This window comes from Enhydra lutris, unplaced genomic scaffold, assembly GCF_002288905.1.
Source record: "Enhydra lutris kenyoni isolate GAN:26980312 unplaced genomic scaffold, ASM228890v2 scaffoldscaffold13, whole genome shotgun sequence".
Classification (NCBI taxonomy): Eukaryota; Metazoa; Chordata; class Mammalia; order Carnivora; family Mustelidae; genus Enhydra; species Enhydra lutris.
In genome coordinates this window covers 35372879-35393716 of record NW_019154097.1, presented here as the reverse complement: position 1 = coordinate 35393716, position 20838 = coordinate 35372879, and the positions used below count along the sequence as shown (strand labels likewise).

The window sequence follows — 20838 nt, the reverse complement described above, 5'->3', positions numbered from 1 at the left end:
CATCAAAGCCCAATGCAAAAAAAAAAAGTGAACAGACAAGGGGGCGCCTGGGTGGCTCAGTCGGTTGTGTCTGACTCTTGCTTTCGGCTCAGGTTGTGACCTCGTGGGTCCTAGGATTGAGCCCCATGTCAGGCGCCACAGTCAGCTCGGAGTCTGCTTGGGATTCTTCCTCTCTCTCCCCTTCTGCCTCTTCCCCCACTTGTATGCACGCACGCATGCTCTCTTTCTCAAGTAGATAAATAAATCTTAAAAAAAACCAAGGCAGGCAAACAATGGGAAAAAAATATTTGTAAAACATGAAGTTGCAAAGGACTCGTATCTGTGACTTGTATCCCACCGCTCAAAAAAACAAACCACCAGTAGCCAAATAACACATGAAAACTTGTTCATCATCATCAGTCATCAGCAAGATGCGAATTAAAAGCACAATGAGCCACCACTACACACCCACTAGAATGGCTAAAATTAAAAAGACTAATCACGTGGAAGTGTTGTGAGGGCGCAGAGAAACCCCGTTCTCAACCCATGCTGCTGGGAATGTCACCTGGCCTGGCCGCCACGGGGAAAGGTGTGGGTGGGTCTCACAGGCCCAACCACTCATCTTCCCTTTGACCTAACAATTCCACTCCTGGGTATTTGCCAAAGACAAATGAAAATATTATTCATAAGGGAACCTCCCTCACAAAAGGGGAGGCCCTGGGCAGAGTCGGGGGAGGAAGGCTGGCCTGCTGGCAGGGGAAAGTTCTGGAAAGTCTTCTCAATGGGAAATGTGCTACACACATGTGTCCCTCTGTCAAAACTGCACAGTGAAGATGAGCACACTCATGTAATTAAAATGTATTTGAAAGCAAATAAACAAAAAGAATTTTAAGAGAAAACAAGCAGGCTGGCAGACAGGGCATGGTACTTGCTGAAGCCAGGTGATGGGAAGCTGGGGCTCACTGCCCCACTGATGGTTTTGTTTAATTTTTCCATTCTAAAATGTCTTCTTCGGAACTTAGCAAAACCTCCCCTAAAGCTAAGCGCGAGACCAAAGACCAACAGAGGACACGGCTCGGTGAGGAAGGGACTGCCAGTGAGTACCCTCGGGGGTGCAACCCGAGGCTGCCGCCCACCCCACAGCCCACTCCCGCATGCTGACGGACACACGCCCAGCCAGCTGCCCAGCGAGCGGCTCTGGCCCAGAAAGCCCCACGACCCACCTGCCCAGCCGTCGTCGGCGTCTGCGTCCAGGTCATCCAGGCCCTTCAGGTTTTCGGCGTTGATGATGGTGGGCCGCGGTGCCCGGCCCACCAGCTGCCTCAGCGGGCGGATGGGACGAGTCGTGCCCAGCCTGCTCTCCTTCCTGATGAGGGTGAGAAGAGTAAAGATCTGGCCTCATGTCCGGCATACAGATGGAAGCAAAACCTCATACTTTTCCCCGAAGTAAGTCCCACACTGCAAGGGTTCATAGCTGCATTTAATATTTAAATCATCTCCTCTTAAAAGAAGCCTATAACAAGCGTACACCAGAGAGGAGCTCTGCCTCAGTTTTACACACTCGGCACTAACGCCTAGGGCAGCAGCCACAAACACGTTCCAGAACTTCAACTCTGTCCCAAACGCACAAGCTCAGCCCGAACTCGTCCACCCCACACACCCTGCAGCTCCAGGCTGGTCTCCAGGCCCACTGCGGTCTGCAGAAGACAGAGCACCTCGGCATATCAGCCCATGACCTCGCGCAACGCCCCCTAACAGGGGCGCGCTCTCCTCGCGGGATGTAACACAGAAGCCTTACCCATCTTGGTCATTCATCTGGAACTGTCTAAAAGGAACACGGGGTTCAAGACGGAGCTGGGGAAGGGGAAAAGATCCTCGTTCCACTGTACCCTGGTTCTCTGATGACTGCGGTGAACACATCTGAAACATAACATCAATGAATAGGATTTTCTGGTAATGGCTCAAATGCCAAATTCCACTTGCATTCGAATTTGTTTTGGAAAATGGAAACTGGGAAAAAGAGACAGGCAAGTCTTGGAGCTGCCCAGTGAATTCTACCCCCGTCTCCCCCATCTCTTTCCTGCCGTCAGGAAGTACACCAGGGGACTTGTGGTGTCATAGGCAATGCCTGCCTCTCCTTTTTCTAAAGAACCAAGGCTAAAATAACGTCCACATCACCAGGGAAAGAACGCCGAAGACCCTTAAGATTTGAAAACGGGAGAGAAAAATGCAGAAGTAATGCAAACTTCCAAAGTAGGGCACATCAGGGCAAAGACACTGGGAGGAGAACCAAGGTGGACATTCAGCCACTTAGAGGAGGTTCTGCTGGACACGAGCAATCCAACTTCGTGGGAAAAAAAAATGCATACTCTGAAAACTTACAAAAGCAGGAAGCATGTCATGGTATGTAGGTGGGTGGTATACATTTCCCACGAACTGTGAAGCCCCTTTGCGGACAGGCTGAGCCGGGCGGAGACAGGGGTCCTTAGAATCGCTGGTGCATGCCGAGGAGGGGGCTCCGTCTCCCGCACTCGAGTTCCTGCTGCCCAGCTCAGTTGGGGAGGCGCTCAGAGACGTGGCAGAAATTATGTTTCGCCCACCGCCCTCCCTCCAGCTTGTCACATCTGGAAATTGAAAGGGGGCAAAAGGGGGGGGGGGGACAGAGGAAGGGGGAGGAGGGATTGTGTGAGGTTCTGAAGGTCAAGGGACCCCCTCATTCACCAAAAACAAAAAACCCAAAAGTGAAGAGTCGAGTCAAGTGGTTGAATCTGTCAGGGAAGGTGGAGGGCAGGCACCTGGCCAATGACTATGAACTTGCTGTGGGAAGTCTGGTTGTAAGAGAAATACAAAACAAGGTCCACTCACAGAGAAGGCAAGTGTAAACAAGACATGGTCTTCCGTTAATTAACAGAAAGCACACATACCCACAGATCTAACACACAAAGAAATAAGGACAGCCTTGATGAAAATAGCCTTGGGCTAATTTTTCCCACAAACACGGACCATCAGAATCAGCACGAGGCTCAGCACTGGGCTTTAAGTTAAAACTGGAGTAAGTCCTGGGACACGTGCCTGGCTCAGTAGGTAGAGCGTGTGACTCTCGATCTTGGGGCTGTGAATTCGAACCCCATGTTAGGTAGGTGTAGAGATTACTTAGAAATAAAACCTTGAAAATTGGTGTAAGTCCTGACATGTTTCAACAGTTTCATCGTGACAGCTCTGCTCAGAGATTCACAGTTCATAAGGTAAAGCAAAGCCCCTCTCCCTGCGAGCGGGGGTGTGGAAGGGTCTGCGGACTGACATGTTTCAACTCTGTTTCACCGTGACAGCTCGGGTCAGAGATTCCTCAGTTCATAAGGTAAAGCAAAGCCCTCTCCCTGCGAGCTGAGGTGTGGAAGGGTCTGCAGCCCTACCCACCAGGCCTTCACCCCCACTTGTTCCTGCTCCGGCTCAGGGGTCTCTCCTGCAGGTCACAGACAGCAACCTGCCAACCCATCTGTCTGTCCCAGATGAGGTTTCCCACCGTCAAGTTTAACAAGCTCTGGGGGAATCAAAGGCCAACAAGAAACCAGATGAGCCTGACCCTTCTCAGTCAAGCACAAGGTCCCCGAGTACTTGACCCCCTAAGACAAAGAGACACAGCATAGGAGCCACAAAACCAGGGTCGGCTCCCAGCAACTGAACCACCTTGAACGCAGTCTTGGGCGAGGGCTTTGGTCACCACTCTGGCCACACCTGCTTCAGATGGAACTGATCCCAGAAACTTCTTCTAGGTCTAAATTTTTTTATAGTCCTACAAAGCAGCTTATTTTAATCCCAGAAAGCTACGATGCTTGGCTTGAGGAATTTGGTGACATTCTTTGGAGCAGACAAAATAACCCAGCACAGGCCACTGAGAAGGCAGTAGGCGCCATTAAAGCATCACCTTGCGAGGACGTCGTCTACAGGGCATCAGTTCTGACGCTGGGTGTCTTGCGGATGAATGAAGACAAGCAGACAGAAGTCCCTCGTGTTTCAAGACCTAATCAAGCCCTGCCTTCTGCCCTCCCACACTCAAACAAGAACCGTTTCACAATCCCTGGTCGGAACAGATGAAAAATCTCATTCCCGAAGAAAATCTTAAATCTCTGACCACTAAAGACCTTTAAAATATATATATATTACCTACAAGTACTGCTCTATAATCCTGAAACTCCCTGGCCAGACCCCAGATGAGGGGACTGTGGAGACAAGTCCTAGGCTGGGTATAAACAATCCCCAGCGGGCACATTGAAATACAGGCGCTAATCTGGCTGGAGATGGAGCAGGGCTGGAAATCAGACTTTTTAACAAACTCTGCAAAGGCTCCTGATAGGATTTGGCTCGGTTTAGGAACCAGTGGCTTAGAAAACAGGCTCCGGGGGCACCTGGGTGGCTCAGTCAGTTGAGCATCTGCCTTAAGCTCAGGTCAGATACTGGGGTTCTGGGATGGAGGCCCATGTCAGACTCCCTGCTCTGCTCCCTCTCCCTCTGCCTACCTCTCTGCCTACTCATGCTCTCTGTCAAATAAACAAAATCTTTAAAAAAAGAAAAAGAAAAAGAAAAGAGCCTTCTGAACCAGGGACAAAGTGAACGGGCCCTTGGTCTGTCTTTGCCATGAGCACCCGAGGAGAGCAGAACGAATGTCTAATGATGGGCAGGGGGATGTGTGGAGCAGACAGGCCTGGCTCAACCCACAGACCAGCCTAGGGAGTAAGTTGCACAGAGGCAGGGAACAGGTACAGGGTCAGTAAGCACGCCTGCCCAGAAGAGAGCACGCATGCTTCTAAGCAGCAGAATGGCAGAAGGAGGCAGGCAGTCCGCTGTTCCCACACGTGCCCAGACAGGGAGCGCAGTGCACTTACTCTGAGGGCGGAGGCTTGGTCCTGGCCCATACGACAGATCGAAGACGCCCCTTTCCTTGCCAGCCTTGTCCTGCCCTCCAGCTGCTTTCAGCGTCGGAAACTCCTCGGGAGAGAAGGATAACAGTCGGCTTGAGCCCCTTAAACCTGCCGAGAAAAGCAGAGGACTTGGTGAGGGGGACTGAGAGGAACAAGAATGCTGCTGGCCTTAGTGGCTCCGAAGATCGGAAGCCACGCAGCCTGCGCGGGCGCTGTGTACTCCCCTAGGGACAAGGAGAGCCGGACTCAGATGGCCGACAGGGGCTGCTGACACGGCGCAAGGGAGAGCAGAGCACAGCGCTCCAGCCCAGACCCTTCCCCGCTCCTAGAAAAGGGCGGTCTTCGGGGAATTCAGCCAAAGGAGGTCAATGGCTCTCATGCAGAGGTAAATCCACCAGAAGGTGCCCACAACCTCCTACACCCCCCTGCGCCTCCCCCAAGGCCTCCACCCCAGATCTACTCTCATGAACAATAAACATTTCACTCCTGTGATTCTGGGGTCTGCTCCTTCCTTGGCTCTCCCATCCACTCCCCAGTACTACAGGCTCCTCGGAAGAAACCCTTCTTTAACTTTCTGGGAGCCCTTCCCTGCACTGAGCATCAGGACCTGAAATCATCTTTCGGATGAATGGCTAATAATAAATGGTGCATTTCAGGGTCCAGTGGGATCTGATGCTTTTATCTAAACCAAATGCCCAGCACCCTGTAAACATAACACAACAGTCACGGCACGGCACGTCCGACTGTGATGTGCCTGGCTCCCTAGACGACCAAGTCCAGTTCCCCCCAAGTACTCTTCCAGCAGCACTGGTGCACCCACGGACCCACGCACTATGGCAGACCGGGCCGGAAACATGCAGCTGGGATTGGCGTGAACGCACAAGCAACAACTCACTCACAACCCACTCAGTGAAAAGGTCCAGGGCCACATAAACCTGCCGGGGTGACAAGGTGACACATTCTTCACCGAAGATTAACCTGAGAGACAATCTCCAAGTGTCACAAAGGAGCTCTGCTGCTCTGTGAAGGGGGACCTCGACTCACAGAGTCGCTCGGGCATGTTAAAAAACCACTGGCAAGGATGAAACATGAATATCTTACTTTAAAAATACAGATTTGAACCTTAAAAACAGTCCATACTTTTTCTGCCCCAGCAGTCCCGAAGGTCTCACTCCACGCATGAATTAAACTTACCCTTCACAAATAAAAAAACAAAAAACAAAATCTCAATCGGAGCAGCAGCGTTCCGTAAAGTGTCCGTGCTCAAGGGGTCCACCACCAACCCCAGGGCTACCCGTTCCCTGCATGCGAACCCGAGGAGGGGATACTGGGGGCTTCTCCGAAGGTCCCAGGCGGGGCCCTCAGTGGTGGTGCGGGAGCCCTCGAGCCTCCACCCTCAGCCTGCACCCGTCAGGCCCCGGGGGGCTGGTGCTGGTGGAAAAGGCCTGACCGGCACCTTCTACACGGGAGGGTCTGCCGCCACCGAGAAGAGTGATCCAACATTCACAAATGATTTTGTCATGTTTTGGAATTACTTTCTGAACCACGTCTTATTTTTTATAGGAAACAGAATCACAGGTTCAAAAGAAGCCTGAGAAAGGCACAAACAGATGACACCCCAACACTCCCACCACCTACTTCCGACACCCCCAGAAAACAGGCCGCTTCTAGTTCCACTCCTCCCCTCCTCTGAGGCTCCTTTCCAGACTCTTCTCTATTGCACATACGTGTTTCTGAAGTGTATTTTCCCTCATCTCCAATCTCTGCATGAACAGTAGTAACGCACTGTCCGTGCTACTCTGCTCTTTCCATCATTTCAGAATGTACCATTGCCAGATCCGTGTAAAAGGTTTTTCCTGTTGGAAAGTATTATTTCATTAAAGCACCAAAATTTGGTGGACATTTCAGGTGACTGTTTCCAGTCTTCTGCTCTTACAGTGCTGCAGGAAGCATCCTGTCCGTGTGTCATTTCTCACACAGGAAGCGTCACTCGAGGCGGACTCCACAGAGCGGCACCGCTAAGTCGAAGGGTGTGAGTATTAGTGCCTGGATCGCGGCCGCGCGGCCCTCCGCAGCTTGTGCCAACTTCACTAGGATTTTTTAACCTCTGTAGTTCTTTTTTTAAAAGATTTTATTTATTTATTTGATAGAGAGATAGAGGAGAGGGCACAGGCAGAGGGAGAGGGAGGAGCAGGCTCCCTGCTGAGCAGGGAATCCAATGCCAGGGTCCTAGGGGGCTCCATCCCAGGACCCTGGGATCATGGCCTGAGCCAAAGGCACCCCTGTAGTTCTTTTTATATACAAATTAACACATCTGATCTACTTTTTAAAAAGTTCTAGCCTCTCAGGGCACCTGGGTGGCTCAGTCATGAAGCCTCTGCCTTCGGCTCAGGTCATGATCCCAGGATCCCGGGATCGAGCCCCGCATCGTGGTCCCTGCTCGAGGAGAGCCTGTTTCTCCCTCTCCTCCCTGCTTGTGCTCCTCTCTCACTATCTCTCTCTCTCAAATAAATAAATAAAATATCTTTTTTTTTTAATTTCAAGCCTTACAGATAAAGACTACTATGAAGACAATCTAGCGAGTGCCCTTTATAAAGCCTCTTTAAAGACCTAACTGTAGGGACTGAGATACTTGCTGCTGCCCTCCCCCTGCCGTCCCCCTCTCATCGGCCCCCTCTACCTCATCTGGAGACTGGAATCCTTAAAACGCCCTCGCAGATGGGACCCACGCTCTCCGGCCCCGAGCTCCTCTGGAGGAGCGGGAACTTGACAGCACACGGCACGCTGCTGACTGATGTGTCACTCTGCACCGGAGACTGAGGACAGAGCCTCCAAGCACCGGCGATTCCCTCCCAGAAGGGGCATATGTGCGCCAGTAAGCAGGGAAGGGCTCGGGGCAGGCGGGCGTCAGCTGCGCTTCTACACGAGCTACAGAAGGCAGCTGGCCAAGCCCCGGCTGTCGGGCACACGGGAGGCCCAGGGTGCCGCCAGGACCGGGGGCAGAGGGTGCACGGGGCAGCCCGTGTTCTCATGGGAGGAAGAGCGCTCACGGCCACCCAGGCCCGCCGGCAGCCCCTCCCTGCAGCGCGGAGGCATCACGCAGCTGGATGGGTGCGGTATGCCGGCAACAGTCAACCTAACAGGGACAAGTTAGGAGGGCTCATGCGGAAAAATCTGGATTTTTGGCTTCTCTCAAAAGTACCCACGGAGCCAGGGCCTGCATTCTCTGAGGGCTCCGGTCACCGGTGGTGGGGAGGAGTCCTGCTGTCCCCTCTGCAGTCACCGGGAGCCGAGCTCCTCCTCCCCCCCATCTCCCTCTGTGGGGCCGCTTCGGCTGCGGCTCTGCTGGCCCAAGTGCTTCCCAGGTCGGACAGGCCGAGAACGGTAGCAAGTGTGGTGCCACCATCCAAGACGCAAGCCGCCCGGTTCCCAGGGCCGAGGCCCACAGCTCACGCCCCACACGCCATACTGCCTCCCCGCAGGCCCGGGCAAGAGGCAGCAGACGCCTGTCGGCCGCACTGCCGAGCAGCTCTCGGTTCCACCAGTGGCTCTGCCAGGCCAGAGCGCGGCAGGCCAGCGTCCAGCCTCCCCACGCACCTCAGGAGGGATGCCCTGACTCACAACACTCCGGAAACCAGAGCAGACAAGCTTGGCGGAATTACGCTCCCACCCCTGGGGCAGAGGGAAAGGCTGCTTGGACCAGAAGCTCACTCACAAAGATCCCACAGAGCCCGAGGCCACGGGCTGCCAAGACCCAAGGGAACAGTCCAGATAAGGCACCCGTCCCTCCCACACACCCAGCCCGACACCACCGCCTACACTTACCACCTTCGTGTCCTGCTGGCTTTCCATTCAGCTGTGCCCATGACTTTGGTCCACCTGGCACTGAATTTGTGTTCTGAAAGGAGGAAGGAAATGAGAGTAAAGCCAGTGCCACTGGTCTGCTTTCCAGCCGGCTTCCCCCCTGTGCGGCCGCCCGAGGGTCAGGAGCTGCCAGGCCCACAGCACAGGTGAGGAGCAGGACAGAGGGGATGGCCAGCTCACGTCCTGGCCCTGCAGCAGAGCCAGGACTCAAGCCCATGTACCCTTCAGACTGCACTCCAGAACATTCTGTCAGGTCACCTCTCATGCCCACACAGCGCTCCTGTGCCTGGCTCCAGAGGTTAATGATCAGACCCCAATTCCAGCACGTGTCTCAAAACCCATGTACCATGGCCAGCAAGAGCCCAGAGCCTCATCTTTGTCCGGAGGGGCCACTACACCACCTTCTGTAATTACTGTCATCTTACGAGGCACAGCAACTCAAGGGAGGCCTTTCTCTGCTGATCTGGACTCGCTGGGCTCACAAGCAGCGGTGCTGAAAGCTCCCGGCAGGTGAGGCGCTATGCGAGGCACACCTCACTGAGCAAACCCGCCCATACCTTGGGAAGGTTCCAGTCCTCTCCTAGCTGAGGCTCAGAAACCAGTCACTAGTCCCAGTGAGGAGGGCAGGACCAGGACCTGTCCCCACTCAGCCTGTGTCCCAAGCCCAGCTGAGTCCCCAGCCACTGAGCCCACCTGCCTTTCCCAGAGAGCATTCAACCTAGCAGCCTCCCTCACCCCCAACAGAAGGTAAAAATGCACAAAACAAAGCTGCCGCAGCAGAACATCTCAGCACTTGCAGGGTCTGACCTCACATTCAGTATCGATCCCTTCTGCCCAGCCCTGCCCCCAGCACCACTACAGTCTCTCTCACTTTCCGCGCAGAGCTGACTAGGTCTCACGATCCACTCAGGTATCAGGAGTGGCCGGGTGCCCTGGGATGGCCACAGGCCCCTGCGCACAGACCACGGAAGGTATGTACCAGTGACGAAACAGGGCAGGGCTGCTGGGACGGGCCAGTCTGGCGTCCCACAGCCTCCCACGTGGTGTCTGAGCCCACACCATGGTGCCCCTGCCTTTGCCCACCAAAGGCACCGAGCGGGAAGAGAATGGCTCCAGGACCGAGAAGCGGCACTAATGCTGCCGTCAGAGCTCCTGGCATGCTCTAACAAGTGCTGGCATGCTCTAACAAGTGCCGTCATGTCTCTCGGGGCGAGCTTCAGCTGCCGGAAATACCGGGACTCCCTTTTCACCGCCATCCCGTGGGAAGAGCTGAGCCCGGGGCAGAGTGAGCAGCACGCTGGTCACCATGGTCAGCAGCTCTTCTCAGCAGATACCAGGCCCACACCAGGCCCAGCCGAGACTCTGCAGTCCTGGGGGACAGGCACAGATCCACTTCTAGCAGCTCCCAAGGAGAGTCCGGCAGACAGCAAGGGTGGCGAACTAAGGCTGCCCTAGTCTCTTAAGCTTCCCAGTCCAGGAGACAGAGCCGAGCGCAACTCTGGACTCTGGCTGGGCGCCGGGCACTCATGGATTCAGGACAGTGAACAGGGAGCTTCGCGTGAATGTGGACTTCTCTCACCTTTTCCTTTAATATCGAAAGCACAGCTCGGTGTCAGGTGGGGGAGGGTGCCTTTCTGGCGAGGCCATACACTCTCCCCAGTGGTTGGGGATGGCATCTCAGGCCTTCTGTTGCCCAGGGAGCAGTACTAAACGAAAACACAGCAGTGCAGGTCGTTTTCCAGACAGCTGCGCAATGTTAGGTGTCTGTCTACACGTCTTGTGGTCTAAAAGATCTGCAGGCGTCTCATCTGGGTTTCTAGCCAACAGCCAAGTGTATCGACCTACTGACCCACAAGATCCACAGACTCCAATGGCCTGAGTACATTATGAGCCCCTGCCTGATTAAATCCTGGTTTTCTGTTTAGGAAAACACTCTTTATTTATTTTTAAGATTTTCTTTTTTAAGTAATCTCTACGTGACTTCAAACCCCAAGATCAAGAGTCACATGTGCCACCAACTAAGCCAGCCAGGCGCCCCCAGAAGACTTGAAATGCACCAACAAGCAAAGGGTCACACACCAGAGTCCCCCGAAGTGTGTTCCTACACACGCCTGTCTCTAAAGACGTTAAGTTAGGGACACCTGGGTGGCTCAGTTGGTTAAGCAGCTGCCTTCGGCTCAGGTCATGATCCCAGCATCCTGGGATCGAGTCCCACATTGGGCTCCTTGCTCATCAGGGAGCCTGCTTCTCCCTCTGCCTCTGCCTGACATTCTGTCTGCCTGTGCTTACTCTCTCTCCCTCTCTCTCTCTGACAAATAAATAAAATCTTCCAAAAAAAAAAAAAAAAAAAAAAAAAAAAAAAAAAAAACCTTCTAAAAAAAAAAAAAAAGACGTTAAGTTAGACAGGTTTCGTAGGACAGATGGGATCAGGGAGTGCCACTCACTGTCTTTGCAGAGTCACAGCACACACGAGCACACGAAAGACACTGACGAGAGGTCTGACAGTAAAGGAGCTTGCTTAATTTTGTTTCTCAACTGACCCCCAAACCTTCCTGTGACCTAACCGGTCCCCATGGAGCATGACCAGGGGCCCCTGATCTGGCCTGGAGCTCACCCCAGCGAACTCCCCTCAAGGTAAGACACCAGAAAGCAAGTTAGGTGTCTGTACTCTGTTTTGGATCTGGGGCCTCTCTCCAAAAGCTGCAGACTCAAGTCACCTCAGGGGACCCGTGACAATGTCCCGTGAGCCTTTCCCACGGCCTCCTGCCAGGCTCGCCTCCAGAACGAGCAGGTCACGCGGCACCTACCTCCTGGCTGCTCGACTGTGTCGGCTTCTGTAAGCTGGAGACAGGCCTCTGCAAACCCAGCTGCGGCAGCGACTCCGGCGGCGGAGAGCCCGTCGCACTGGAACTGGACAAGGTGGGGGGCACAGCGGTCAGACAGGTGCGGGCGCACACAAGCCCCTCCGAGCCTCCCAGAGCCTGGGCAGCAGCACATCAGCTCTCCCCGGCAGACTCTCCCACTGCAGAGCCCACGAGAAGCTGGGCCCCCTCCAAGGCCTAGCCACAGCCGTCTGCTGGGCAGGACGGTCCTCGGCCTCCAGGCAGAGCTGCCCCTGCAGCTTATGGTAGCTCACCATAAGCAAGGGCTGGAGGAGCCGCCAACAGGGAAACTGAGTCACACAAGGAAGGGGCTCCGAGGCCCAGACTCCTGACCAAGCGCTCACGGCAATGCAGGGGGCTAATGCCTTTGAGAGATGTGATTTTGCTCATTGGCTTATAAAAGAAATATGTGCCCAGAGTAAAAATAAATGTATAAATATATCTAACACAGAATTTGTCACGATCTCATCCTCCAGAGTGAAACACCGAGCAGATTCTGCTATATATATTAGCATAGTATTTTTTTAACATGAGTGGGGTGACACCACACATACAATTCGTAACTTGTTTTTACTTAACGTATCTAATGTGCTCTGGGAAGGCACACGGCTCTACTCTTGGTTTTAGAGATACAGTACAACTGGATAGGCCCCATCCCCAATTTTTCCCCCATTACTGGCAAAACCTCAATGAGAACTTCTTAATACAAATCTTTCACGTACTTCTGTGTCATTCAGTAGTCTAAGTTCTTAGACGTGGAACTGCTGGGTTAAAAGGGATTTTGAAGTTTACAAGCTATGGCCTGAGTGCCCTGCAAAGACGACTGTGTCAGCTGATACACACTCCACAAGCAACCAGGGCCTGTGAGGACGACGTCTGCTCACCCAGAGCCTTCTGGTCACTTGTTCTGCTCCATGAGACCCAAGGAGGGCCGCCATCCGCTCACCCAGTCTCCCCCGATGCCGGAGGCTCACCAGTAAGCTGAGGCCAAACGCTACACACGTATACGCTGTGGGGGCCGACCTGACCCAAGCAGCCCCATGGGCAGCATCACCACAAAGTTAAGGCCACCAATCTCCTCTCAAGTCACCTCCTACCTACAACAGAAGCTTCTGCATAGCATCGCTTTTGTGTTCTCCAAACCTAAGCACAGAGTCCCAGTGGTGGTGGCCCTTAGCCTGTCCCCTCCCTGCGACCCCAAGGGAGGACATGGCCCAGGAGAGCAGAGGACCAGCGCCTGGGGTCCACTGCCTCGTCTCTACCTTCCCCCTGGCTGACGTGCTTCTGCAAGACCGGCCTCATTCAGATCCCCTGGCCCTTTCTGTGCCAACGACGGCAGAAGCCACATAAGCAGGGAGTGGGGCCCTGTCCTCACTCTCTGGAACTGGGGTGGAGGCATGTCAACTCTTGGGCTGAAATGTACCATATCCGCGTCAGTACAGAGTCTGTGGCGTCAACCGTCTGAACAAGACGACGGCAGCGGCGGACCCCCACCCCCACATTCTCCGTGCCGGCTGTCCGACCTGCATCAGCCCCTCCATGTCCTACAACCGCCCGGATGTCCCCGTATCTCCCAGGACACCGGAGCGCAACAAGCAGATCACTATCCGGGCTCCAGAGAGCGCGGAGGAAGTGGCCCGCTGATCCTCAAAACCAGGACTCACCATCAACCTGTACGGCCCCTAAAAAAACTATTGGAAAAATGTAAAAACAGCTTTTCAGACCCTATTTCTACTGTTCCTTCATGCTCACCCGACTGAACTGTGTGCTTACTCTCTACATCTTGTCTGAAGTAAGTACAGGAAGTTTTACAGAAGCCGCCACGGCCAGGGCGCCTGCGGGGCTCAGCCGGTTAAGTACCCGACTCTTGGTTTCGGCTCGGGTCATGATCTCAGGGTTGTGAGATCGAGCCCCGCATCCGGCTCCACACTAAGCCTGGAGCCTGCTTAAGAGTCTGCCTCTGCCTCTGCCTCTGCCTCTCCTCCTCCCCCTCCTCCCACCCCTGTGCTCACACACACGCTCCCTCTCTCTAAAAAAAAAAAAAAAAAAAAGCCACAATGGCCATTTCCAATGAGAGAAAAGGACACGGGTTGGCAGGCTGCACTCTAGTCACTTTTACTCTCTGGATCCCGAGCACTGGCAGCCAGAGCACAAGAGGAGATCGAGGGCAGGAAGACACAGGAGACCAGACTGTGCTATTCTCACTCCCCAGCAGGCAAACCCTAGCAGCAGGTCCTGCTGGCCGGCCTTAGCAAGGTCCTGTCCCTCCCTGGCCCCTCCCAGTACAAATCCCAAACCCCTCCTGCGCACTGTTCTGGCTCGCTGGCGCCCAGCAGAGAGACCCAGAGTGGAAAGCGGGAGGGAAGGGCCCAGGTCACGTGCCCGGGGCCGAGCTGGAACACCCCCGCCCCCCCACACCCCGTCTCTTGCCCAACAGCAGCCCCTACAGTTGCTGTGGCTCTAATGATTTCGGCGCCCGACCCGGGGCCGCCGACGGCTCCCGTAAGTGCCGTGCTGGCAGTGCGAGCTTACAGGGAGGCTGCATACCAACCCTGAGTAAGGAGGATTCTGGATTGTTCTCCTTCCTAACTGGGTCTGTTTGGAGCAACTAACTGCAGCAGTGTTTACGGAGAGCTGCTATCCCCGAAGCTGGGAAGACGGCCTCCTCCTCACCCCAGAACCGGCGCAAAGGGATGACCACCAGAGCGGAGTACCCTCGAGCACCTGCCCCAGCCGCAGCGGCCCGCACTGGCTCAGGAACCAGCACCGAGGCATTGCATAAGCTCCTCTGGGGTGATAAGGCCCTTCCTAATAAGGCACGGGGGACACTGGTCACCGGGGACGAGGCAGCCCACAGGAGCCCTGCTGCAGCTCCCGAAGCCGGGAAAACGAAGGCAAAGAGCAAGAAACAACCAAGCAGCAGGGGTCGGGGCGAAGGAAGCTTCCTCTGGGATGTCCCCGGCTCTCCAGCTCGGCCGCTGCCCTCTGCAGAAGCAAAGGGGGCCGCGGCGCTCCATGAGGCTCTGGCTACACCGGCCCCACCTGCCCCTCCGCTCTCACCTCTTTGGGTCTTGCTGATCCTGCTTGTTTGCCCATCCCGTCCCGTCCTTGGGAACTATCACGATGTTGGGGTCGTTTCCTCTGTTTTCAGACTTCAAGCTTGGCAGGTTTGCAGGTGGTGGCATGCGCCGGGCTGTGGCCACTTTCCCGAGACTCTGTAAGCCATGTCTAGGAATAACTGCGGAACAGAGGGGTGGAGACAGGCGAGTTTCAGAAGAAAGAGGCCGGGAGGCCACTGGTCTTTCCCGCTCTAAGCGATGCCGACAAAGACAGCCGGACAGACACGAGGGGCGGCCTGCGTGCAGGCAGACGAAACGGTCAGGGAGCTGCTCAGCCGCTTCACAAGGCCGTGGCCGAGGCCTCAGAGCACAGAGAGGCTGACATCTGCGCCGAGGCTTCCATTTTACTAGAGCGGGAGCAGGCACAGGGAGTTTGCGCCATGGGCAGGGAGCCAGGCCCAGAAGCCTCCACCCCACACGGTAACCACCTTGCGCAGCTGAGGCGCCTCACAGCAGGACAGAAGGGGCAGCCTCCGCCTAGCCACAGGCCGGGCCAGGGCCTGAGCGGGGCCCTCGTCAGTCCCCAAATCCTCCCAGGGTGTGGACAGTGTCAACAAGACCTTCCCCCCACGCTCCAGAATGTCAGAACCACGAAGCCTAAGACAGGGTAACTAATGCAAATGAAGTTCCAGTCTACCCACGGAGGGGAACCTGTCCCCAGCTTCCAGGAGAAGACACAGGAGGACACAATCCATGGAGGCAGAGTCAGGATATCCTGTCCGCAGCTGCCCTCTCTGCCTCAGGAACTGGCACCAAAATCAGACACCAAACAGGAGCAGAGGAACGGGGGGAGGGGAGAGTGGGGTTCTGCGTCCCCAGATCTGCCAGGTGACCACTCCATGCCCAGAAGGCAGTGTGACCGGGGGACTCTGGGTCGAGACCATTCTAACCGGGGTTTCTCACGTAAGGAAAAGCATAGAGAACTGGCCTCACCCCGGTTCTTACCTGAGGATCTGACCGCGTCTACTGATTTTCCTTTATACTTATCAAACAGGCTGAGAGTCGAATACTTGCTTTTCCCATCCTTGCCCTTGGTTATTTGCCCCAAACGATCGGACATTGCGATGAAATGTCATCTAGTAAGGAAATTTTTCTCGGCACCACTCCCGATCTGCCTTTGAAATGTTTTAAAAAAAGAAAGAAAGAAAGAAAAGAAAGGAAAAAAAAAAGAGCGTTAATCCACCAGAACACCCAAGGCAATGGACTGAATTCTTCAGGGATCACGGATCTCCTTGAAGACCTGAAGAAAGCTTTGGATCTGTCTCTAGAGAATCACCCTTACCACACACAGGCCGTTCTGCTCGCACTTAAAGAATATTTTGTTGGAGGTCCCTCCCCTACCCCCAACGTTAAGAAGTCCTATTCTGTCTGAATTGGCCAGAGTCTACCGCTCATCAGCGACACTGAAATATAAACCTTTCCACACTGAGTCCTCGTGCCAAGTCAAGGACAGCTCTTCAAGACGGAAAAGAAATACTCATCACTGCAGCACACCCACGTTAACACCAGAACTCAGGCAGAGCAGGGGACGTACACAACCTGCTTATGAAGGCCGTTCATTTCAAGGATGAGCAAAACCAAATCAAAGGGAAGCAATGCAAATCAGGATGGTCCGCAGGACCCGCCAGGTGTGTGCATTTCTCAAACCAAAGAATCTGCAGCCAGAGAAAAAGCACGGGCTCAAGCAACAGAAGAAGCAGGGCTCCCTGGGGCGCACGCGGGTGTGGACACAGACGCACCCCCAGGAGAGACTGCGCGGGGGAGGGTGCGCTGTTTGGGTTCCGCTGCCCCCTCCACTTGGAAAACTTTGACAAGACAACCAAGAAGGCAGCTCCCTCCCTCTGCCACTTTCTCATTTCCTACGGGCTGTTGTAAGTCTATTAGCATGTTACTCATTCATTCAGACACTGAGCGTGTGCCTGCCAAGGGTGAGTGAGCGCCCCATGGTAGGCGACTCACCTGGGGACCAAGAGCTTCCATGTCTTCTATCCTATACCCAAGAGGTTCTTGGCTATAGTTTCTAAAACTGGATCACGAAAAATAAACTTGTAAGAGCGATCACTACTTCCCTCTGGAATTCATGCGGAAGAAAGCTAAAGTAGTCACTCAGACGCATTGCTAACGCGTGTGTCAGAGGTGAGAGCGAACAGTTCGCTGACGACGAAGGACGCCTGGTGGCAGCAGCCGCAGTATGGTTTGCTGTCTTACCCTATTCTGAAACCATACAGGCCAGAAGGAACACCTTCAGTGTGCTGGCAAAGCATTCCGCCAAACCAGGGAGGACGATAAAATCCTATATATTATGATGCAAGACTTTTATATAAAGCACGGGGAGCAAAGATCAGTTACAAACTGGGGCCAAAAAAAAAATGTAACAGGAGATAGTGGCATCACCTACCTCCAGGCTCACGGAGCCTGGCGCGAGGCTGAAGACGAACCAAGCTGGTTCTTACACAAAACTGGATACATCCAGCCTTTCATTCATTTGATAAATCTTGAAAATGAATGAAATCTGTAGGAGAGTCAGCCTCAATGAAGACAGAAACCACAAATGCTCCAAAGTGCTCAGAGTTCCCAAGCATATGTGTCAGAGCCTCCCAGAGTGTGTCTGCCTCACGGGCTAGGAGCAAAGAATGACCAGGCACGGAACCTCGCCCAAAGTGTCCAAATCCTGATTCTGGTGCCGCGGGGTTCCATAACACATCCCTTTATCTTTAAATCTCCCTCCCTGGAGCTGGCTCCAGTGAGTTTCTGCTCCCCGCCCAACAGTCATAACTAACAACAGCATTCTTCCCTCAGCTGGGCGGTAAGCCCCTCGGCAGGAACTGGATTTGATTTTCGTCAGAATAACTGGTATTTAACAGGATCTCAAATGTAAATCAACCTGAAATTCTCCATTAGGATTGGATGAGATCTAACTTTCAGGCACTTCTATCAAATCAAAAGATCATTCGGATAGGAACGTGAAACACACACAGACACACACCCTCCCCCCTCTTCCTCCCCTCTATTAGCAGAAGCCCTTGAGATTGTCACCATGGTGATGGGGACATGGGGCCCCTGCCTCACAGAGCTTATAGTCTAGAACAGGGGCTGGCAAACACTGGTCACCATCCTAGCTGTTTTGTATAAGCCCTCAAACTAAGAATGATTTTTTAAAATCACTTTTCAGGGGTGCCTGGGTGCCTCAGTGGGTTAAAGCCTCTGCTTTAGGCTCAGGTCATGATCCCAGGGTCCTGCTCAGCGGGGAGCCTGCTTCCCTCTCTCTCTCTGCCTGCCTCTCTGCCTACTTGTGATCTCTGTCAAATAAAAGCTTTTTAAAAAAAAAATCACTTTTCACATTCGTTTTAAAAAACAAAGAATCCGTGACATCCTATGTGGTTTGCTCGCCCTGGGTCTAAAAGGAAGTCTTGAGCAAGCACCTTCCGAGGCCTCCAGGTGGGCAGTAACTGGGTGGCCCAGGAGAGGCCCTACAGCTCAAGCAGGAGGGGGGCAGGGCCCCCAAAATGAGATTACCCTGTGGACTGTGTCTAGACACTTCCAGACTTTTCTACTTAGTACTCTATTCACAAACTCTGTGGCAGGCCGTATAACCAAGAAGCTCATATCCGAATTCCCAGAACCTGTGACTTCCTTCCCTTACACAGCAAAAGGGATTCTGGAGATGTGATTAACAGAAGGCTAGCAAGATAGGGAGATGATCCTGGATTATGTGGGCAGGCCCACAGTGATCACAAGGTCCCTAGAAGGGAGCGCAGGAGGGCCAGAGTCAGAAAGCCGTGGCACCTCGGAGCAGAGGCTGGAGAGCTCTTTGATCATGGGAGGGGCCCCGGCAAGGGCTGCAGAAGCCTGTCGGAGCTGGAGAAAAGCAAAGAAAGAATTCCCTCCCTCCCACCCAACCGAGTCTCCAGAAGGAATCAGCCCCACCCACACCTTGACTGTATGTAGCCCAGAAAGACTCACTTCAGACTTCTGACCTCCAAAACTGTAGGAGGACGCATTTGCACTTTTGTTTTTTTAGGATTTTATTTGACAGAGAGTGTGTGTGAGCGGTGAGGTGGGTAGGAGAAGGAGAGGGAGAAGCAGGCTCCTCATTGAGCAGGGAGTCCGAGCTGGGGCTGGATCCCAGGACCCTGAGAGCAGGGCCTGAGCCAAAGGCAGACACTTAACCCACTGAGCCACCCGGACGCCCCTATGGCTGCACTGTTTTAAGCCACTGAAGTTATGGTAATTGGTTACAAGAACAGAAAAACACTCATTCATTTAAGAGGCTTTTATTAGGCACCACTGTGTGCCCAGCACTGAGCGGGGCGTGGGATGCAGCAGAGGGCCAGCTGCGCCCACCCCTACGTATGTCCAGCCAGAAGAGATGACATGACCACCCATGGTCACAGAGCTAATTAATAAGAAACCAATTCCAGAAAATGATGAAAAATGATACATGGCAGCTACCTCTCTGCTGCCCCTGACCACAGCTCTCACCAGACCAGTGACCCTACAAACATTTCTGAATAAAATCCGAGGTGTCTCCTTCCCAGCCCCATACTGGCAGAACTACAGCTTTAGCACTGTTAATTTAAATTCATCTAACTACAGAGTTCTTTACTAAACTAAAAACCAAACTGACTAAGTCCAGGGAAGGAAAAATTATTTACCAGCCATTCTGGGCTGGTATTTCCACACAAAATCCTTATGTGCTTAACTTCTACATATCAAATGTCTTTTAATTCTGAGACTTGACCAGAAAATACCTGTTTCCACAAATAGGGCTAGAAAGTATTCTTAAAATCTGTTGCTCCAAACTTCTGCCAGTTCATGGATACAAATAGACCTTTCCTTGACTCTGCGCCACCTGGTCCTGTGGGCAGAGGTTACAGTGGACACAGACAGCTCTCCTGGGCCTTCCAGGTGACAACACCCTCCTGAGAACGAACCGGTCCCCACCCCCACCCCCAGAAAGCACTAGGAGACCAGAGCCTGACCACACCCCCAGTCCTGGCACTCCTGGGGAAAAAAATGAAGAAAAACGCAGGGCAAACAGGATCCGTTCTCCTGGGAACTTAGAATTGCATCTAGGGGGACACCTGGGTGGCTCAGTTGGTTAAGTGGCTGCCTTCGGCTCAGGTCATGATCCCAGCGTCCTGGGATCGAGACCCACATCGGGCTCCTTGCTTGGCAGGGAGCCTCCTTCTCCCTCTGCCTCTGCCTGACACTCTGTCTGCCTGTGCTTGCTCTCACTTCTCTCTCTATGACAAATAAACAAATAAAATCTTTAAAAAAAAAAAAAAAAGAAAGAAAAGAATTGCGTCTAGGATTGTTAGCTGGTCTACGGCTGTTGCTTGAAACCCTCCCGAGAAAAGGAAGCATTCAGCAAATACTATCTGAGCACCTACTATGTGCGGGGGAAATGCTCCCCCCTCCCCCGGCAACCAGCGCACCTGGGGGAAGCCAGAGCACGGCACACTCTGGACAAATGGCCTGCATTAAACCCGTACGTGCAATTTTTTGCAGCGCCTCCTCCTCCCACTTTTTAACCAAGTTTTGCACCTGTTGACATATCGTGGGCCTCCCTGGCTCTCAGTTTCCCCGTCTACAGGGGCCAAGACAAGATTTCCCAAGTCCCAGATGGTTCTAAAGACCAAACACACCAGTGTTAATAGCCCCCACTGCCACAGGATGTACAAATGATTTACTGCCAAAGTAGCCATCTCTTATCACACATCCCGCACCGGGTCCTCTATTCCTACCTAAAGCTGTGAGGCTAACAGGCAAAGCGATAGAGTCCCCGTCGCTATGGAAACAGCATCTGTGGGGGAGGGGCTGCACACTTTTCCAGGAAGACTGCAAACAGGGAGATTCTTCCAGGCCCTTTTCCTTTAGAACAGGAGTCCCCAAGTTACTGTCAGCCCAAGAAGGACATGTAGCAGAGCCCTGGAGGGCCCACAAAGCGTAAACTATTTACTGCCTGATCCTTTACAAAATAAGGTTACAGACACTGGCCTTGGAGCATACGGTGTTTCTTTCATTAAGCCAGATTTCCCTGGACACAGATACAATCATCCGGGTATCCCTGCC

General features: G+C 53.5%; 1 protein-coding gene across 6 annotated transcripts in view; it reads right to left on the bottom strand.

The window, feature by feature from the left end:
- Window positions 1-15902, bottom strand: part of LOC111146186 (proline rich coiled-coil 2B) — a 58594-nt gene extending 42692 nt beyond the window's left edge. For 5 of the 6 annotated variants that reach the window (XM_022501621.1, XM_022501618.1, XM_022501619.1 and 2 more), the window contains exons 1-8: window positions 15709-15902; window positions 14705-14882; window positions 11570-11672; window positions 8724-8796; window positions 4863-5006; window positions 2362-2603; window positions 1778-1899; window positions 1203-1345 (exon numbers count right to left, since the gene is read on the bottom strand). In XM_022501621.1, the coding sequence (XP_022357329.1) occupies window positions 1203-1345; window positions 1778-1899; window positions 2362-2603; window positions 4863-5006; window positions 8724-8796; window positions 11570-11672; window positions 14705-14882; window positions 15709-15823 (1120 nt within the window). In that variant the 5' untranslated portion in view covers window positions 15824-15902. Of the gene's footprint in view, window positions 1-1202; window positions 1346-1777; window positions 1900-2361; window positions 2604-4862; window positions 5007-8723; window positions 8797-11569; window positions 11673-14704; window positions 14883-15708 lie in introns of those variants that run through there. The other variant, XM_022501623.1, reaches the window with a different exon arrangement.
- Window positions 15903-20838: the final 4936 nt, after the last annotated feature.